The following is a 21,840-nucleotide window of genomic DNA, read 5'->3' as shown; positions in this document are numbered from 1 at the left end:
AAGAGGGAATAAAAATAATCTGGCCTCAAACCTTGCACCAAAGAATGCAAACAGATCCTGGCTTTTTATTGAGAGCCTTGTGACTCTACCAGCTGTTTACCTCTCCATCCCTCTACGATGTTGTTGAAAGTCCAAATCTAAGTCACTTGCTTTAGATGAGTGATTTGTCTCCAAGTCTCCAACACAATCCATCTTTCTGTTGGCTTTCTCCCTCCTTTTTTTCTATGAATGCTAGTGAGATAATCTCCAAAAATCCCCACTGCACTGCAAAATCAGTGACTTGCAATAACCAAAATATCATTCCAATAGGAACAAATAAACTATGTGACTTGCAAAAAACTCATCAGCTACAGAACTGGCTCTCATGTAAGTGACCTGCTGTCTTTGGAGGCAGCCTGCCTGCATGAAAGGACCTGCTCTGACTGACTTTGATGAGCATCAGGAGAGTGACAGCTCTCAGGCTGACTGACTTTAGAGGTCAAAGTTAAGATAATAAAAGTCAAGCCAAAGCTTATTAAAACCTCATGGAAGCAAACTATTGCTCTCTCAGGACTAACACCAGAAAAACTCCCTGTACCCCCCACTTATCCTTTGATTTCACACTGAAGTCACCAGTACAGAAGGAATTTGCATTAAATGGTTCAGTTTTGATTTACCAAAAGGGAGAATGTGGAATAAAAAAATATTTCTTTCCATTTATTCAGAGGACCCCAATAAGTTTTCCCATACTCTAGAGCCCACACACACTCTAGGCTTCCTATTCAGGGACTCAGTAGGAAAACTGTCAACAAGCTAACTTTCTATATCTCAGTGGAAATTAGAACTATTCACTGGCAGACTTTAAAAGTCTCATGGGAAGGGGAACCCTACCAGCCTCCAACAACAACAAGCCTCCTTGCAACATTGCTGAATTCTCATGGGACCCTCTGCATTTCAGGAACTGCCTTTCAAAATCGGAAAGTATCTTTAAAGCCTTCAGATGAAGCCACCCATCTCTGCATCACTTGGCATAGACAAAACAGACAAAAGCCCAAATCAAGCTGCTGAAAAATGATGTCTAAAATGACAAGTGTCCTGTGGTGATGGACTTCTGTTGGATTTTTCTGGCTACTAAATGATACCGTCAGCAGCTCTTTGAACATGAAAGGATCTATAGAAGCCTAGCACAGAGACTCAATCAATCCCTGGAGCATGACAGCTCTGCAGCAGGAGGTGGACCAGTCCAAAACACAGAGGTGAAGCAATCTATTCTCAGGCAGGTAGAGTTACTGGTACACAAGTTTATTTATACCCTCCAGGACTTTTGTCCAGCTCTCAAGGCATACACAAAAATTATGAGGTAGGTAAAATACTGACTGATAGGAAGAGAGCAATAAGGGATAGAAAAATAGAAATCAGGAGTGGATGGCAGGACATTAGTAGTGGGATGACACATCTTATTAAAAAAAAAAATCTTGTTTAATAACCTGAGTAGAGAGTTTGGCAAAAATCTCAGAAATGTACCAATAAGGTCTGCTTGTGACAAAGTGAGGCACTACCTTACTATCAAAGGTAAGTACAATGCAAATGGCCATCAGAGGGAACTGGGTGAGCTTAGATCCAGTGTGTGGCAAAAGCAAGTGAAAATGTGAAATAAAAGGAAAAAGTCTCAGTGATTAAGGGGAAATGTTTCTGGTGGAGAATAAGCAAAACGTGTGTTGGACTTGGTTATGTACTACTTGAACAAAAGTGACAATATGGCACCAGTTTAATGCAGCCATGAGGTATTTGCAATTCAGACAATGAAATACTGGAATTCTTTTACAATTCTGGTCATCAATATTTGGCAAACTAAAGCTCCAGAAAGCCCATTTATAAAAGGAGAGGAGATAGAGGAGAACTTCATTTCAGTACAGGAATAGGGCTGCTCTGCTCTCTTCTCATATAGCATGAGGAAAAATTGATACAAGATAGGCACAGAGAGGAACAAATGGGAAAGGGAATAAAGAACAAACCCAGACAGCTATAATGTATTTGAATTGAATGCTAAAATGAACCTGCAGTACAAGAGGAATATGGAGACTGGGATGGCCTTCTAACAAAAGCACTGGACATAAATACTAACAGCATTTAAAATGAACCTCCTTTCACGAGAGCAACTCTGTAACTCTAGCACTATAGCAGCTAAGGACTGATTGCAATGATTTATTTAAATCCTGTATTTCTAAGTACATTCAAAAAAGATTGAAAAGTCACACATAAGGTTGCTGTTGCAGTCTTCAGTTGCTCATGTGCATTATGATACAGCATTTAGATGATCACACATTAGTTTTTTCCCCAGAATGTTCACTGCAGTCATCCAAAGGGCAGGTATTAAAGACATCTCTGCCTTTCCCATTCAACGTTGCCTCATTATCCAAGCTTCCCAGTGAGTACAAAAAATCGTAGATTTCCTTAGAGACATTCCTACAGTGCTGTCAGAATATACACGTATTTCACAAATGCAAATGAAATAATCTCTACCACCTTCTTGTAAGAATAAGGGCAAAGATTACTTCTGTTTTGCAGGCAGGTAGATAAAACAGAGAGGATTTGTGTCCAGAATGAGAAAAAAGTCATGCAGCAATACCCCTTGTAGGTGTTGATATAAATGCTCCTATCTTTCTGCAAATCAAACCCCAGAATTACACACTAGAGACGGACACTGAAGAAACTGTGATTAGTGACAGCACTGAAAGGGCCTGATTCCAGGGAAATCTCCACCATTGTACAAGAATATCCCTGACACACCCAGAGAATGAGTACAGCTCTTCAGGAGGTATTCAGCTTAATTTCCCCAACACTGTCCTCTTTCCTTCTGCAACCCTCTGCCTCATTCACTACACACCTTCCAAATTCTGCAACAAATGAGGAACAGACAACAGCTTCATTCCCACATCATCGTCCATCCTATGCACTGATTCGTCCATCCTATGCCCTGTGGAAAAAATAGGTCGTAATCATGTTATTAAAGGCTGTATCAGCATGCCTTCGTGCCAGGAGGCCAAGCAGGGGTTGCCCAGGCAACCTGACTTCTTTCATTTCCCAGAGCATGACTTGTCAATGCTTACATTCTTCTAACATCACCAGTGTTAAAAGAAAGCTCCAACAATAGCACAAAGAGCACCTCCAGTGTCCCTGCGTGGAGCTGTGGCCATCAGGAGGTTGCAGGTACCCACACATGCATGGCTGCTCTCTGCTGTGGGAGCTGTGGAGGGAACCTCAGCAAGCTGAGCAAGTGAGCTGGGCAGCAGGGAGGGGTGAAGCAAACATTTTAGGAGTGGATTTTGCAAAACAGTCCTGAGACTGAATCCTTGGGCCTGACAGCTTGCTCTGGAAAGAAGGGGAAGCAAATGACTGCAGCCCCTTTGGTCTCCATGCTCCAGCTCTCCTCTGTTCCTCCTCTACAGAATGTTCTTCCTCCATTACTTCCCCCCAGTCCTTTGTTACCCTTGCCTCTCTAAGTCCCCTCCAACTATCTTTATTCTTTGCTCCTAGAACTTTTTAAAGTCTCTTATTTCTTCTCTTCTCTGGCCACTGGTCCCCTCTTACTGCTCTCCACTTCCACTTGATTCTCAAGGTCTCCCCTCCTACCCTTTACATCCGGACTCACCAGTCCTCTCCCCTCTGGTGCCCATGGGCTGGGGAAATGCCAGCAGCACCAGGGCTTGCTGCCAGCCCTCTGCACGTGGTCCCTGCCCTGTAAAGCTGGCTCCTCTGGGAGGATAGGTAGCACTGTGCACAAAGAGCCAGTGTGCCAGAGGGGCACAAATCAACAGGCTGGAGTGCAGCCAGCGAGAGTCTGCAGAGGACTCAACTAGTGAGAAAGGGTCATTCAAACTGAAATAGAGGCTGACAGCCCCCTCTTCTTTATTTTTTTTCCCCTTTAAATTTTCTAGTATCTTTGGCTTTTCCCAGTGGCATCAAAAGGCACATCCTCAGTAGAGTGCACCCTTTTCCCCCTGATCCCTCCAAAACCTGATGCTGTCAGATATCACTGCTACCTTTGCTAAGGGTACAGTCAGGGCATGCACGGGCTCTCTTCCATTACTGTAGACCCAGCCAGGAGAAGAGGCCCTAACTGACCAGTTTTATTCTTGTTAATCACTCTCATGTACAGCACATCCTGAAAGAGTTGCACAAATTCCACCAGTTCTTGCTACTGGACAATGGGCCCAGTAGGAGAAACCCAGACTCTCCTGAAACTGATTTAACACACAAGAAGACAACAGAAATCACTGGCTGGGTGGGGTGGTTTTTTTCTTAAATTTTAAGATAGACATGTCTGTGGCTGACACACAGCCTTCAAGCAGCACCTTGGACTACATTTCCCACCTGACCACCCTCTGAGAGCTGCATGGAACATTTAAGTTTAGCACCAATAAACACCCAAGAAACAGGATCTGTCAAAGGAGGACATCTGGCAGGTGTGTACTTCACTATCACAGGAAATCACCTGCATTAGGGAGCCAGGAAACTTGCTTTTCTTCTCCAGCTAATACACTTTTCATCTACCACAAGCTTTAAACCAGTGGTGTAGTGATAGGTGTGATGGTCTAAGGATATGAGTAAAGTTGAAAGAGACTGACTTTCAGACACAAGGCATTTTCACCCTTCCTTCTGCAATTCACCCAGTGGAAAAGGAAAATGCACATAATTACATGGATTCAAGCCTCATGCTTAGGAAAAGAATATATATATAGCAAAACAAAACAGAAATATAGCTTATGTTTAAAGAAAAGTAATGGCAGCATGTTTTTCAGCAGCAAGAAAGGTGAAAGATACTTAATTTTTTTCTTCAGAGGGAACTTCCCTGAAAACCACAGCTTTCCTAACTGCAATCCACACACATACACACACAGAGTACTTATCATCACTGTACCTCTTCACCTTCTCTGTGTTGTGTCCTGCATGCTAAAGCACTGGCATCTGTTTGGGTGTTTTACCTTTGCTGTCCACCTTTTGTGATTACATCAACACTATATCTCTAAGCTTAGAAGGGAATTTTGGGAAGCAACAGCTATAATCTCTCTGCCCACAGGAGCACCTCTGGTTTGTGTTTCCATCCAGAGACGAGCAAAAAGGGAGCTTTGTTTTTCAGCCTGGCCAAGCAGTTATTTTCATGTTAAGGAACACCTGAAATGTCTCCCCACACAGGGGAAGCCAAAGAGAACTGCACAGGGGTGACACTTGGGTAGCTGTTGATACAGCAGTGTCTCAAGTGGAGCATTTCCAAGAGGAGCATTTCCCAGGACACCCAAACACTGCAGGGCAGCCAAGGTCAGCTTGCAGCAGACAATCTGTTCCAGGCAACAAACAGATCCTTCAACCCCACACAAAGAAAAAGAATGCATTCTATAAAAAGAATGAAAGTCACCTAAAGTGCAAGACACCTTTAAAAGGTGTAAGGATGGTTGGTGCTTTAGGATTTCCAATTCCCCTGAACACTCTTTTTACCTGTTTGTTAAAAAATCTTCATACTTCCTTAGCATTTATGACACTAAGGTCAAAATGACTGTCCAGCAGTTGCACTGAAATGTATGTCTGGTTCTCATTCTACAGGGGAGCAAGGAAGAGATGGTGAAATTACTGGAGAAACTGGTGGGAAAAAAACTGTACTGAATTAATATTATCAAAATATTTAATTTGCTCATGATTGAAGCTGACTTTTTTGGGTAATGCTTTGAAACGTTTGTCAACAAAATTCAGGAAGCCTGTTTTAAAAATGACATTTCAATACACAGTTGAACAAAAATAATTTCCTTGATGCAAAAACAGATTTAAACTTTTATTTCTAAAAGAGGGCAAAGTTTAAAGCCAACTGGTGAAAGTTTGAGTCAAAACATACTAGGGATAATTTCACCAGGTCTAATTCATCTATGTTTCTTAAGCACTAAAGAAGAAAATGCAACCATATAAGCCCAAAAATCTCATTATAAAGGCAAATTATTCCTGCCCAAAATCACAAGGTACACCAAGCACTCAAAAATAAAGCTGCTTAAAGCTGATGAGGAAAAAGATCCCTTTATGCAACCAACATCAGCCCTGGGACAGGCTACTGAAGACAAGGGCAATGTAAATTTACAACACCCTGGACTCCTATCAGCATCCTTTGTCTCACTTTAATTTGTTTGCCGTGTCAGCACACTCTCACTCTATTTTGCTGGCTGGGCATTGCCCATCAGCTGCTCATCCTCATTTTCTCCTGGCAGGGGTTGTTACAGCAGCTGCTGGACCTTTCAGCTGCAGCTGGATCACTGTCTGGACTTTTAGTTGCTGTCTTTTGAAACACCTCCCAGGACAGCACTGGCAACTACTCCAGCCCAAAGGACTGTCAAAAACAGCAGATAAATTTTGCTTCCTTTTTTTCTTCCTCCCCACCTCACACACTGGCCACCTCCCCACGAAGCAAAGAGGCCCTACAGAAGGTTAGTGTCTCTCTCCACTACAGGCAGTGTAGCCAAATGGACAAGCAAAAGCTTTCAGCAGGCAGTGGAAATGTTGTGATTCTTCAGAAAGGAAAATCAGCCTGCTCATTGCTTGAAGAGCAATTCAAAATTAAATTTTCTTGCATCCCAGAAATACTTTGTTCTCTTGAACGCTGCTTCTTTTTACTATGGAACACTCATCAAGTGCCAAAATAGGTAAATATGAACTGTAACTCCTATAATGATCTGTTATATTGGATACACTAATTTGACTGGTATGTACGAGTAAAATTACAGTGGGATTTTCAGCTGGAAGGGACTGCAAGTGAGCAATTTATCATTTAAATGCATTGGGAGTAATTCAATCACAGGAGGCTGCTACAACAATGCAGCGAGGAATAATAAACAGCAACACAATGGCCCCTAACTAGAGCAAAACAGTTTCCAGCCCTTTCAGATGGAAAACAAAGAATAAAACAAATCACAAACAAAAATCCCTCCACACGGATAGGAAAGCTCAACAATGGAATCAAGGGAAAACAAGGGATATCTGCATCAGGCTCAATGGAGTTCTTTCTCCCAGACAAGTACCATTTTTTTACCCATTCCATGCTAGAGCAGCTATGGGCATGTTATTACAGCACACAACAGCAGAGAAAGGGTTCCTCCTCCTTCTTCCTAACCCACTGCAAGATACAAGGCCTGCAGTTTGGCCACATTTTTAATTCAAGAATTCTGCTATTCTCCTGTCCTCACTCAGACCATCAACACCCCCATGCACCCAGAATGAGAGTGGTGGGCCTTTCTTCAGTAGTTTGTAGTTAATCTTATTTCATTCTTTTGATACTGCTCCTCTCTTGCTCTTCCTGCAGAAATGCAGCTTCCTTCCAGGGCTGCATCAGAAAAGCCTTTAAATGTGGGGCTGCAGAAAGAGTTTAAAGAGAAAAAGTGAGGGAAGAAATAAGAAAATACCCAACAATCTTGTCATCAACAAGGAGGCAGAAATGACCATGTTCTGAATAATTCATAAATTGCAAAAGATGTTGTACTGATAACTGCTATATCTAAATGTATTTGCAGTCAGAGGATCCATAGTATCAAGATGTGAAATAATGCTGTTTTTTCACATGAGAGGGACTCCCCTCCTTAAACAGAAGTGTACTCCTACCATGAAACTGCTGAGTAAAGTAATCAGTCACAAATAATAGTCATAAAGCCATTTTGACATTTAGCATTTCTCCATGGGCAATATCATTATACATGGCTTAAATAAATCCCTCCAGCACACAGTTGTGTCTTTCTTATTTTCCTTAAAGGAAATTCAGGTAATTAGTTTTTTCTTTCTCTTAAAACACATTTTATTTCATCTGCAAATTCAAGAAGCTGACTGACAAAAGCCAAATTTAGGAATTGATTGGGAAACTCCAAGGCCAGTCGTTGGTTCAGGGACCCATCATTTCTCAAGATCCATCATTTATTCTGAAGAAGATCTGCAAAAATGACGTAGGGGGCGGGGGAAGCAGGTCAACAGGTGTGTGATGGCTCACACACCCCTAATGCTTTTCAGAACTTTACCAGAAAAATGGCATTTACACTGCAAAGCCATGTTGTGTGATGCAGATCCAGGAACTGTAACCCCTGACTCAATTACATGTGAGCCAGCTAATTAACACCAGTGAACTAACTGCACCAAAAATCACACCAGTGACCTGGGTATGTACACCAGAGATCCTGAACTGGGCTTTTCATCCCTCACTGATGGAGACTGCTTTATTCATTAGGCACTGATGTTAATGGTGGAAGTTTTCTATTCTGGATTAAGCCTGTGTTTAATTCAGTGCTGACCAACACCTTTAACACTGACTGACAGAAACTACAGTTACACCAGAGACCTTTGACAAGGATCAGGCAAGTGCAGAAGCATCACTTCTACCCCCTGGCAGAGCTACTGGCTGAGATTCCCCTGCAGCCCCTGGGGTCAGAGTCCCAAGGTAGTATTGGAAAAGTGGGGGAAATATTTCCACCATTTTCTGACAAGTGGGTAGTCTGATACAAGATTGCAAATGACAGTGCAAAATGGGTGTTTATGGGCAGAATCAAGCCTGTGAGAAGGAAAAGGGGAGCCTGAACCGAATCTGACAGGAGCACTGGTGATATAAAGATCCAGGAGCTCTTTGCCTTTATTGTAATTAAACAAACACACATACACACACGCACAGTCTCCTCTGCACAGCAACCTTCAAAACAGGATCTTGGCTATTTCAGTGACCTTTCTGGTGATGAGGGGAGCCAGCTCTTTCTAAAAGCATCAGTAAACCAAGGAGTTAATACCTTAGACTCTCAAGCAAAAACTGCACCCTACCACTGTCACTTGCAGTAACTTCCCATCCCTAAAGCAGCATCACTCAGATGATGCAGGAGAGGAAAGCAAAACCACTCTTGGAGCAAAGCTTTAAAGAGAAACTCTAATGTGGTTTAAGTTTCCCATGAGGCTGGCAGTTAGAATAGGGGGTTTGAGTGCTGCTGCTTCTCCAAACCAACAAAGTGTTGGGTGATGGGCAGGATCCCAGTAAGCAGCTTCCTTAAAACACAGTTTCCAGAGGCACACAGAGCTGAAGGCGCACTCTTGTAGCCATGGTAAAATTCTTCAAGAGATGTCTCTAAAGACACACGGCACTGCAAGACAAGACTATAATTACTAGGACTGTTCAACAGGCCATGTAGTTTTTAACACAGTGCTGGAGTTTGGAATGGATTGTCAAGAAAAGTAGAATGAATGAATGAATGAATGAATGAATGAGATGATTTACAGGAAATAAACAGATAATTTAATTCTGGGCAGTAATGCCACGTGCAGCCTTTAGAGAAGAGCTGGGGGATTTGCAGTTGTCTGTCCAACTCACCAGGCACCACTCCTTTGATGTCGCTTTCTGTGTTCATCCTGTTCTTGTGCGTGAACTGAAGGATCAGTTCCTTGGATGCCTCAAACTGTTGTGTAGCCATCAACCACCGAAGAGACTCTGGGAAAATACTTTAAAGAGGGAAAACAGGTTAGGGCTGCTTCCAAATTTCTGTCAGAGGATGACCTGGTAGGGTTTTAGCTGTTCATTTAACCACTCAGAAGCTATGTAATTATTTCAAAAAACAGAAGAACAACTTATGAAATAAAAAAGAAGGAAATCAGATTCAGAATGTGCAAAATCATGATACTTTCTTTTACCCTGATTCACAAATCATAGAGGAAGTATCCTATCACATGGTAATATGACACATTGGAATTTTATAACATTACAGGTGCTCTGTCCATTAATATAACCTGAAAGAAATGAGAGGAAGAGGCAGCACTGTCTGCAATAGACATTTGAAGAAGAGAGTGAATGAGATGTGCAGTTCATACATGGTAATTCAGACCAAAGAAAGAAAACAGCTGACAGAAGTAATTTGAGCTCTCTTTTAGACACAGATGAAAGAGAAGAATTACTTAGGATGATAAGCTTCCCCTACTAAAGACAGTTATTTTGTTAGCTGCCTCAAAAATATATACATGCATACAGTTAAAAAAGTCTGTTTTCCATCCAAGTGTTTCTTTCAAGTGCTGATATTAACCAGATTAATGAGCTTAGCTGGTCACTCTCCCTTTTTTTCCAAATGAGTTTATTTTAATACAAAACCAAAAGAAATATGTAGCTCTTAGAACAAACCCCTAAAACCTCTCATATTGCTATAGACATGAAAACTTTCAGATCTCACTCTAAGGACATAGTTTTTCATGCTAAGACCTCGTTTTCACTACTCTTCCAAAAGACCTTACTAAAAACAATTTTAACAACTACTTTTAACTTCAAATACTTCATAAAACCTCAAATTTCCTTCACTAAGCACTAATCTTTGCTGTGGATGTTGCCCAGTTCTTGTACTTCTAAGCAGTCAATTATACCATTATTGCACTATCTCTTTGGGGTGATACAATTTGGAAGACACCTTAGCAAAGCCTCCAACTGAGACAGAGAAAGTATTTTTGGAAGAAGAAATAAAAAGGAGAGAAATCAGGCAGGCTGCAATCTAAATTATATCAGCCAATAAAAATATATAACAACTATGATGACATCCATTCAGCTTGACAGCTTATTTACTACCCCTTGTGCTGCACAGATGATTTGGCACATCTTCCAGCAGAAAGTCTTGTAAAGAAAAGGCGCTTTTTTTTAATGTACCAGGAATGTTTTGAATGCAAAATCTCTGCAGGCTTTGCCCTGGAGAGGGTACAGCCTCAGCCACCAGCCTATAAGTTTTAGATTTTCCACAGTCTTACAGGTTCCAAACAACAAGTCCTGTGACCACCCACACGTAGGGAAAGAAAAGGAGCCACAAGGATGGGCATCACAGATTGGGGACAAACATGTCTTATCTTCTAGCTGGTGCACGTTTCTAAAACTGGAAGTGCCAAAGTCAAGCAGCCTTCAGGTGCTCCATCACTTAGTGTGTGCAGTGAGAGATTCCTTAAGGCCACTTAAAAATCCCTGTGCTGCCCTGAGTCCAGGTCATCAGTCCAGTCACATACAATAAGAACTCCCATGGTCACAAATTCTCAAACAGTGTGACACACTAAGTCTGGTTGCAGAGAATGGAATCTCATGGCCAGAGTAGAAGTTTGGTCACATTCCATAAATTTCATGGCCAGATGCAAAAGTGTCACTTATTGAGCAACAGAAATGCAGGTTTTTGGGTTGCTGGTGATAAATACAGTCTGTGGAACACACCAATAATACTTGAAGTATGAGTAATACAGCCATTGACAAATTTATTAAATTGTGAGGTGACTAAAAGTATGATCACAAACACAAGCTTGCTCTTTGAATTTCCTGAAGAAGCACTTATAGCTGAGTGTTCAAGTCTTGCACAACAGGTGGTGAGAGAAGGGGTAGGTACAGCCCATCAACAGTCCCAGGATATAAAGATGAAGTCTCCTCTGAACTCCTTCATCAATTAAGCTACATTTATGTTTTCATTGAGGCAGAGGAAAAGGCAAAGTTACAGGTGATACCATTTCATGCTTAGGTTGGAATTTGGGTGACTTCAGTCATTAGCATATGTGGGGGTGTGAAAAGTAATACATATTTTTGAACTAATGTGACAAAGTTCAGTTTTTGGTCACCTTTTGGGTCATTCCTTTGGCTTACAGTTCTCATCAGCTGCATTGTTTCAGACAGAGCTTGACCACAATCCCTCTGTGCCACTCCATCCTTTGCTTCCTGTCTCCCTTAGAGCAGTACACCAAGCTCCCTCAGTGTTCCTGCTCCAAGGTGTGCAGACACCTTGTCCCTGGTGAACCACAGCCAATGCATGCACTCCCTCCTGCTGAACTTTGTTTTTCAGTATTTTCCTCACATAGCTGGTTGATAGTCTGCTCAGCAAGGAAAGGGCCATGCTTTTACAGTCAAGGAAAAGAACAGGGGGCAGGGTAGGGTTAAACTTTCATCTCCTGTTCCGCAGCTGCTGCTGCTCGGGAGAGGAGAGGGGGATGACTGGAAGGCATACTAGAGGAAAAAAGATCTTAAGATTGAGAAATCCTGGGAGAAGAATCCTTGACAAAGACCAGGAAAGTACCACATGCAGCTGGAAGGAGAACTGTGATTCTGTGCAGATGGATGGAAAACGGATGCCCATGGAAAGATTGTAATGTGGTGTCAATTAGGGGTCTGCCTCAGGTTAACAAACCCAGTTATTACAACTTTGTGTCTTGGTGTGAGTAAATCCTACCTAAAAGCATCAGAAAAGAACCAGCCACCTCTTCCCATTTCTTCAGTTTTGGTTAGAGTGAAGAAGGAGTTTATTTCAAATTATTGATACTTTTACTGACATTCATAGCATCATCCAGTTTGGAGCTTCCTTTGTTCAAGGGAGAAGAAATAAGTCTCTGTGTAACTGGAGCTCCCCTTCCCTTATGGCTGTGATACACACACACACTTGGAAAGGAGTCTAACTTCTATTAAACTGTCTTTATACACCTATCACAAACCCCTGTGCCCATGTCTGGTTTTCATGGGTGCCTTTTTGCCCTTCCAGAACTACCTAAGAGCCCAGTAGGGGCATCTGCTCCATTCTTTCGTATCCAAGCCTATCTGCCCATCCTTCCAAGACAAATCTGTTGCCACTCCCTTTTCCCCCATCCACGCCCAGTTTCCCAATCCACTCAGCCATGCACCTCCTGGGGACTGTATAGCCTGCCATGTGCATGTGGCCGACAGAAGAGCAAAATAAAGGTGGGAAGATGGCTAAGTCCAGCCCTGAGGGGGCAAACAGCACTCTCACAGCAGGAGATGAAAGTGAAGAGAGTACAGAGGAAGGAGGAGGCAGTGCAGGGGCTATTTGCAGCATCTGTTATTAGACTCACTGCTTTGGGTACATGATAGGGAATTAACAAGCAGTACAGTTTTCCTGTTCTTCTTTTATTACCAATCAGTTAGTTTTCTTCCTTTATCTGTAACACACGCTGTGAGTCCACGTTCCATTTGGAAGGAAAGAAAGAAGTAATAAAATGGTAACACTTCCCAGAGAATATGCAACAGATGGAAGAGAAAAGCCTAAGAGAAAAGTACATACTGTACTGACAATATAATTAAATCCCAACCAAGGTTCATTTCTGCAAATGCAAAAACCCTGGGCAACACAAATCCTGATCCTCAGGCTATTACCACTATTTATCAAGCTGCTATGTTCCACAATATATAAGGGGGACTTATTTGCTTGGTTTACCTGCCCTGCCCAGCTAAAAAGCCACAGAGCTCTTTCAGATTACAGAATAATTTTAGCATTTCCCGTCCCTTTCAATGTCACTCAAGAATGACCTCTCAACAGGAATGTGTGAGACCCTGCCAAAGCCACCTGGAAAATGTGTGGCCTCCAGAAGACTGATGAGGGATGTCTGTTCTCCACGCCATTCCCTATGTTCATTAAGCATCTCCATACCACTGTATCATCCTTTTGGACACAAATGTCTGTAAATATTCTGTTTGATATTGTGTTTTATCCAGTGATGGACATCAGGTATTTCAGCTGGCGAGCATTACTAAATGAAGCTTTGGAGCAGACAAGCCTGCATGTAACATAGAGCAGGTAAGGGAGGGAAGAACAGCATCATAGATTAACAAAAACACTCTTCATTATTCATCAAGATTAACACTGTCAAGATGAGGCTATTTAAATGCTGTATGTTAGAATGCAGGGGTAACCCCCTGCCTCTGCTGACATTATCTTGCAAGGGACGTGTAACTCTCCTGAGTGCACATTTTGCCCATGCTGAGGCACGTCTACCTTGGGAATAAGCAGTGAAATCCCCACTGAGGGTTACCACCGTCAACACAGGAGGGCTCTGTAGGGAGTTGATACAAAAATATAACTGTTACATACTGTAACAAGTTTTTTTACATGTTGTAACTTGCCAGGCATCACATCTAGCAGCCTAGCTCACCATGGTACATAACAAGCTTGGTCCTCCACAGAATAGCAGCCTTTTTCCTCATTTTTCTCAGTGCACTATAACTAAATATTTTAGACTTGTCCTATTGTTATGGTTTAGTACAACACTGCTCTCATAAGCCTCTGTTGTCTTACGCCACTACTGCGTGTCACTATTAAGACAGAACAACAAAGAAAGATATTTTGGAATGTTTATAAAGTCATGGTGGAGATGGACCTGGCACTATTCCCAAAATGAAAGCCATCCTACTTCTCTCAGGACAGCCTTACCAAAAGCACAGTGCCACAGACAGAGAGGAGTGGGACCGGCTGGGAGTGGGGAATTCCTTGTAGGAACAATGCTGAGCCACTGCCTGGCACAGAGCAGCCACCCAGACTTCGGCATAGCATGTGCTAATTTGGGCAAAATCAAGTCTATTTTAGAGCTGACTACCTCACGCACACAAAACATCCAAGTGTGCTTGTTCCAGGGCTGACAGATGTTATTTGTAACTTTACTTGGATCAAAGAAACCAACAGTGTCAGTCCAGAACCACAACACAGGTATTAAGGGAAAATATAGCCATGCAGTCACAATCTGACAACAGCTAGGCTGGGATGCATCCTCTCAAGAAATAGTTTAGTCTTTAAAGGGGAAGTGACAGCCAAGATAATAACAAAGTACAACTTCACCTCAGTGAAAGGATACTATCTCCCAAGTGCCCACCGTGTCACAGGGTGCAGAGTATGTGCATGCTACAGCAGATTATAAAGCTTTTCTTCCTTATTTCAAAGCCAAGCCTCTGCACAAGGTGAAGGGAAGAACAAAGGGAAAGGCTCACACACACTTCCCGGCAGTGGAGCATCTCCCAAGTCCAGCATCAGGAGCTCGTTGACAGGAGGAAGAAATACTTACACCCAGTAAAACAGCATCAGCAGGAAGGGACAGATGATGACAGCCTGGAGGACCTGCCAGTCCCTGCAGAGGGCAGCCAGCCCTGGCATGAGGAACTGCCCTGCCATCTCGATGAAGCTCGCCACCATGGTGATCATGAACCGGTGCCCGGGAGGACAGAGCTCTATCCCTGAAACACAGAGTACACAGACAATCAGCCCCCACCTGCAAAGACTAGGAAACTTGGCTAGGAAATTTTAAGGGAGTTCATATCTCTCAGGAGTTTTGGTCAAAGTGATGCAGAATCAAATAAATTTTACTCCCTCCCAAATTTAGGTTCTAGAGAAGCCTGTTAACACCTGTCTGTGGTGCAAACATTGCAATTTCCATATACCTGCTGTATGCCCATTGCCAGATTTCCGTCAGTCTCTGCCTAGAGAAGCTTTTTACCAAATTATAAGGTGTTTAATAGGGAATGTATAGATAAACAGAAGCCAAAGATCTTGGGTCATGACTTTTCACACTTCTCAGGGACACCACCTGCCTTTCCAAACAGTTTGCTAGGAGGAAGAAGAGCACAGCTCTCAGCAGGATGCAGGCTCCCAGCTCAGATGGGAAGCCACCTGCCCACAGCTTAATATGCTCCGACTCAGCCAATTTCAAGCTGGATTTTGCTGAGCATGTTGTTTCTGGGTTTGTGTTTCCCAATAGCTTATCTTGATCAACTTTCAATCAAGCCAACTTCCCATCTGTCTTATCCTGCCCTCCATTTTGCCTTTTGCTGTGGGGCAATTTACCACCATCACTGGCATCTTTGGTTGCCCCAGCTGTCTTGTCAGAAGTGAGTAGATAAATCTCAGTTCACTAGATCAAATGTTTCCTTAAACCCTGAATTCTGGTTAACTTTATTCAGTCAGAAGATGAATTTATCAGAATCAGAGTCTAACAACTAAATTTTTAGAAGTCACAGAGGAACACAAAAATTGGACTGGCTTGTGGAAATTTTTTTCACCAGTAAGATTGCAATAGAAGCCTCTATTTCATATTTCCCATTTGCCCACATTTACTTGCACAGACTAATACTTTAGCTCAATAAACCTGCCACAAATGTTGTGTAGCACTTATTGGAATGCTGATATAGAAAGAGGCCTGTAAACATTCGTGATATGTTGCTGTCAGCATTGTTGCTTTTCAATAGGGTGTTTCCTATAGTGGTTTTAAATTAGAATTTAATGGTTATTAAAATTTTAACTGAAAAGCCGTAAGAAAATAGGAAGAGATGACAGCTGCTCCTTCATTCGCTCTCTAACCTGCAGTTTGCATTTATCACTGTAACACAGATTTGAACTAACTGACCAGGAACTAACTTGTAGATCAAATGTAGGATTAAACACCACACATTTTGCTCCCTTTATTTTCAGCCAATACAAAAACCGTCAATGGATTTTTGCCAATACGAAAGGAAAACGTATCTGTTGTCAGGCAGCCCAAATTTTCATTAACCTAACCACAAATACAGCAGCTTTGGAAATGAAAGGGGGAGAAAAAGCCCTCAAAGACTCTCACATGCTATAAAAGGCTTTTACATTTTAATTTGGTAAACAAGATTAAAACACAGAGCTCCTTATGACATTAATATGGTTTCATTCTTACTAATGAAGTATCCCAAGCCTAGGAATTTTTTTTGTTCTATGCAAAGAGGTCACTTCCGTTTTATTTCTTTAATCTCCAAATGTAAAGTGCTTCTGTTTGTTTTTCTAAACCTTAAAGTCACAGTTACTCACACTCCAATATTCCTTCATTAAGTACAAGGTCAAGTTTTGTTGCTATAGAAACGGGAAGTCTGCATTAGATAAGTAAGGCTTTGGCATTTCAATTGCATTGCTCAGGTTAGTATCAGGTAAAAATAAAAATAACCGAGATATCAACTTTTATATATAGTCGGGAAGAGGTGATCAAATAATAAAAGTATATTTTATTAAGTTACTGGTGCACAGTAAAAAACTCTACATGAAGCAGTTATTCATTGTATAGAAAGCAAATAGCTTCAGAGATTGCTTAGCATCTATTTTCTTCTCTGGATTACCACATATATATGATCAGTTTCTGCCCTTTCCTCTAAAAAAGCTGGAGATGACAAGAAAATAATCCCCGTTCTCGCTGGGTGAGTGTGACTTTCAAACAACACCAGCAGCATATGAAACACTACATCTTTGTTGAAATGTTTTACATATTAGGACAGCCTACTGACTTTCCAACATATCTGGCTTCAATTTTATACAATAAAAGATTCAGCACTGCAGTTTTTAGCAAGCATCTATCAGTCAACCCTTTCCCACCTCTGCAGCAAAGCCACCTTCTGCAGCAGCCTTGCCCTAGCAGCAGGAAAGGCTGATGCTCACACTGGGGTCTTGATGCACCCAGGCACAAGGTCTCTGCAGCTGCAGCCATTTCCACCCAGTTCACACGACACAACTACCGACTCGGACAAAATCACTACAAGACTCAGATCAGCTTTACTCACCCATGGCAAATCGAGCAAGCAAGCTCCAGCTCCCCAAATCAATGAAAAAGTTTCCATCTCAATTATTTTGTGGAGCATGGAGCAAACCCTCATCATACACACTAATTATGGAAATTATCATCAATACCAAAAACTCCCAGATACATCAATTTGCTCTACTTGGAAAATTTTGTGTGGAGACATGCATGTAAAGGATTTTGCTTCCTTGCCCGGCATTTCTACTCTCTGCAGCTCAGTCAGAGCAGCAGATCCAACTCAGAGACCTAATTTCCCTAAGTCTTAGGCAAGTGATCATACGGGCAAGTTGAAACCTGCGTGCAAAGCAGTACTGGGGCAATGAAATCAGGCATGCTCAGGACACATGGGACAGACTCTCTCACAGTCAATAGGCACTCAGCAGTGGACAAACAAGCTGGACCCAGACAACCCCTAAGGCAAAACTGCTCGACAGGCTGCAAGCACAGCCAAGCCTGAGGGCAGCTGTCTCACTGCAGGTGTGATCCAGACCCGGGCCCCACAGGCATCCCAGGCACAAGGCACTGAGCACATGAGGCTCCTTGCACAGCATATTGCACCTCACCTCTGGCTGGCAAATGTGGAAACCTGGTCCTGGGGCCAGACGTGTGATGCCCATGAGCACCCAGGCTTGCTGGGGTGTGAGTAGGGAGCTACTGGAGAACCTCTGCGTTGCCCTGGGGCTCAGCCTCACTGCTTTGTGCAGGAGGTCACTGCCCTGGGCATCAGCAGGGAGAGGCATGGTAAAACCACAGGTTACCCAATGCAAATGCAGCAGGCACTGCTGACAAGAGGTACAAGGACTTTACATCAGAAAGAGCAAAATGTCTTTGCAAACAGCTTCTCTCCCTGGCACTGGGATGGACAAACTAGGCTGGTATCCTTTACAACAGTTTTTCAAGCAGCCTCTTCTGAAAAGAAGATGGGAAAATGGGATAAAATCGTGTAAGTATGCCAAAGCCTGACATCTGAAATGCTGTGTCTCCCCTTTCCAGCTGGCTTTTCTCTCCCATCCTCTGCACCTGCAGGTGTGGTAGGAGCAGGAGACCGGGAAGAACTGCAGTATCAACATCAGCTTATGTAGCCACAGAGCATGGCCCTGCATAGCCCACCTCCTCCGAATCCCACCAGGCAAGCTGTCACTGTCATAGAGGGACTAAGAGCAACATCCTGTCCTTTCTCACTTGATCTTGCACTTGCACACTGGTAATGATCTGTTTCAAATTTCAGAAACCCTCTCGTTTGTCTTAAAAGGCTGACATTTATTCTCAGAATATTTGCACAAGGATGAAAGGCAAATACTTTAATTAAAAAAAAAATTAAGAAGTCATTTGCAAATAGCATATCAAGAAGAAAAAGAGGCTACATTGTACAGCTTGAACAGCTCTCTAGCATTCACTCGTCCATCTCCAGACCCAAAACACAAAGCATTTCTTGTTCTGCAACCCAAGTTTTAGCTCCAGCTGAAACCACAAGGTAGCAGCTTTTTGTGCCTTTCCAGTGTTCTCTCCCTGCCCAGTTTCCATCTGTGAGCCACCCAGACTGTAATTATATAGGAGTATCCCTTGGAGAATATGGCCAAGACAAAGCACCTGCAGTCTGGCCAACAGCATTCACACAACAAAATCCCCAAGGAGACAGTCTGATTAGAGGTTCACACTCACAGTTGCACATTATATTAAAAAAAACCAACCAAACAAAATCCCCCAGTTTCTCTCAGTTTACCCCATATTACTGCACACCCAATACTCTTAATTCCTTCCATCTAAGCACCCATCTGAGATGCTCCTCTGCTTCAAAAGGGAGGAAAAAAAATGAGAGTCAGGTGAAAAACACTCATAATTTGAGAAGAATTCTCTGGCAACATATCTTTAGGTGTAAAATGTGGGATACCAGAAATTCCCAGTGGCAGTAAAAGCCTACAGCACCAAGGCTGTGCTTGCCTCAGCCCCAGCAGAGTTGCTCTGCTCAGCCCAAAGTCAAGAGCAGGATGTGACCCTGAGAAAGAATTTTGCATTTGGACTCTGCTTTTCATCAGAGCACAAAAGGAAAGAAAAAAACCCTCGAAGAGTATTTAGTTTCCCAAGCTGTTCAGCACCTCCAGCACGTCCCACCACCTCTGTGCTCCCTGAGGTCACCCTTTTGGCACGATGAGCTCTGCCACCTCCGTCACAGTGATCCTGAAGACTGCTGGGAGGTGACCCTGGCCCTACTGCTGCTGTATTTCCTAATTCCCACCAAGCTTTCTCAAACCTCTGGGACCTTGTCTTCCTCCAACACTCTCTGTGGGATTTGCCCTCTGCTGTAAACAAATCATCTCACTGGATACTCCTAGAATAACTTGGCCCCCAAGCTGGCTTTTGGCTAGCTGACCAGATAAAATTGCAGCAAAAACTATCAATAACTCCCAGACAAGTTTGCAGCTGGCTGCTAGGGAGAAAAGAAAATAAAATCCAACATATCTGCTTAGATACACAAATTTCCCCTTGGTTACTAGACACAAACTTCTAAGAGCTGAAAGCCCTACCCATGGGCTACATACACTTCTTATCTCTCAATTAGCACACTTCTGATTCAGTCCTGGCTGAAATAGTCCAGGCTAAGACAGCACTCACTCCTGCATGAATTTAGACAAGGAGTACATCATCTTGATTGCCTTTGCTGTCACCAGAAGGAAAAAAATACCACGTGTAAATACTTTATTTAGTTTATTAGGGAACAGCAAATGAAGTAACTTGTGGAAGTAAAGGTTATCACACACACACTGCAGTGCACAACCACCAATTGATGTAAGCACAGGACAGAGACAGAGTGAAAGGGAAGGAAAAATCTAATTTCCTCTCTAGAGAAATCCAATCCACTGCCAAGAAAAGACAACAGTAATAGACTGAACCTCCAATGGCCGAGTAATAGTATTATTTCCCCCCAACAGCACATCAGGACAGGAGTTACTCTAAAATACACTTGTGAAGTGACAGGGGTGCTCCTTCAAAGGTACTTTTCTACACATCACCAATTTGGTGTGGATTCTTTTAAACACATGCTAGCCCACCATTTAATTAACACATTTAATATGTGTCAAATCAGTTGCCTGAGCACTGACATAAGCTGAGCTGACAGAGCTGTCAGGCTGGCACCAGGGCAGGCAGCCAGCATGACACCTCACCAGATGTGCAGCAGTACACTTAATTTCTGACCTCAATAGATAGCCTGGATGGAGCTATCTTGATAGGGAAATATCTAATCAGAACAGATTTCTTTCTTATCAAAACTAGATCAGATGATCATTTGGTATACAAAGACCAGGATAGTGCCAAAACTGATGCTAGGCCAAATACCCTTTACATACACTATGGAGCATCATCGAGAGGCACAGCATGAAAAAAGTAAATATAGCTATACCTCTCATGCAAAATCCAACTAAAACACAAGGTGCAGCCTTCCTTCTCTTTACTTTCCACATGCCTGAATTGCTTCTGTAAGGCACAAATGAGTAACACACCATCCCTGTTCCAGGCCTGGTACTGCTCAGCTGTGTCAGGGTATTTTAGGAGGAGCTCTCCTGTGAGTTGCAGACAGTCTGTATCTACCCACAGGTGGAGAGTTTGGACCACAAGCATGGAGCCAGGTTGGATTCAATGCAGGGTGTTTACTCAATCCTCATTAAGTCGGTTGCAGGAGCTGTGTTGTTCCCAGGCACAATGGATTTGCAGCAGAGCAGGGCAGGGCAAGGCAAGGCTGACCTCGGCTCCCCCAGGGACAGGAGACCTTGAGCAGAGGCTGCCTGACCAGTGTGTGGGATGCAGAGATGTCTGCAACCATGGCCTGCATGCAAGCTGTCTCCCAAGGAGCATCAGAGGCAGAGAAAGAAGCGTGTGTCATTCCTCCCTCCGTTCATTCCACGGAATTTGGATTTGCCAAGTTTTACATTGCACAAGACAAACATCTTACAAAACAGACGGCTGACTGCATAAGCAACCTTTAACACACCACGCTGCCTGCCACTCACAAAGCAATAAACCCAAAGAAATGTTAAACCACGTTTGAGCTGAGTTACTGCAATTGCCATCTATCCTACTTCCAGAGGAAGGCAGCAGCAGCATCTCTGCAGCTCCCAGCCAACACTGACTTTTGGTGACAGTTCCTGCATGTGAATAACAGCATTATGAAACAACACAAGGAGAATGCCCCTGGAAACCTCAACAGCAGTGACAGAGCATGAGAAATGGGTAGATACAGAACACACTAATTTCAGTATAAAGATGACTTAATTGAAATGCAATTAAAAAGTGATTAAAAAGCTTTATCATGACATACATTTTTATACATGTTAATTGCCATCTTTAAAAAAATTCTCACCCACCTCCAGTCTAAAATTTCCTACTCCCCTTAAGATACTCTCCAAACCCATATAAATATTTGTTTATTTTTGCAAAAATGAAGATTGTACAGAAATATATGGGACTCTCTCTTGTTCCAAAAAGGTGGCTTTCTCTAAAGGA

General features: G+C 42.7%; 1 protein-coding gene across 2 annotated transcripts in view; it reads right to left on the bottom strand.

The window, feature by feature from the left end:
• SLC22A23 (solute carrier family 22 member 23) overlaps positions 1–21,840 on the bottom strand; it is a 103,709-nt gene that overhangs the window by 16,425 nt on the left and 65,444 nt on the right. The window contains exons 4-6 of one of the 2 annotated variants that reach the window (XM_014872399.2): positions 14,821–14,989; positions 9,350–9,477; positions 2,867–2,956 (exon numbers count right to left, since the gene is read on the bottom strand). In XM_014872399.2, coding sequence (XP_014727885.1) covers positions 2,867–2,956; positions 9,350–9,477; positions 14,821–14,989 — 387 coding nt within the window. The remainder of the gene's footprint in view (positions 1–2,866; positions 2,957–9,349; positions 9,478–14,820; positions 14,990–21,840) is intronic. The other variant, XM_088169952.1, reaches the window with a different exon arrangement.

The sequence above is a fragment of the Sturnus vulgaris genome, chromosome 1, assembly GCF_052056855.1.
Source record: "Sturnus vulgaris isolate bStuVul1 chromosome 1, bStuVul1.hap1, whole genome shotgun sequence".
NCBI lineage: Eukaryota > Metazoa > Chordata > Aves > Passeriformes > Sturnidae > Sturnus > Sturnus vulgaris.
The sequence above is the reverse complement of the archived record's forward strand: the minus strand, read 5'-3'. Positions and strand labels throughout refer to the sequence as shown.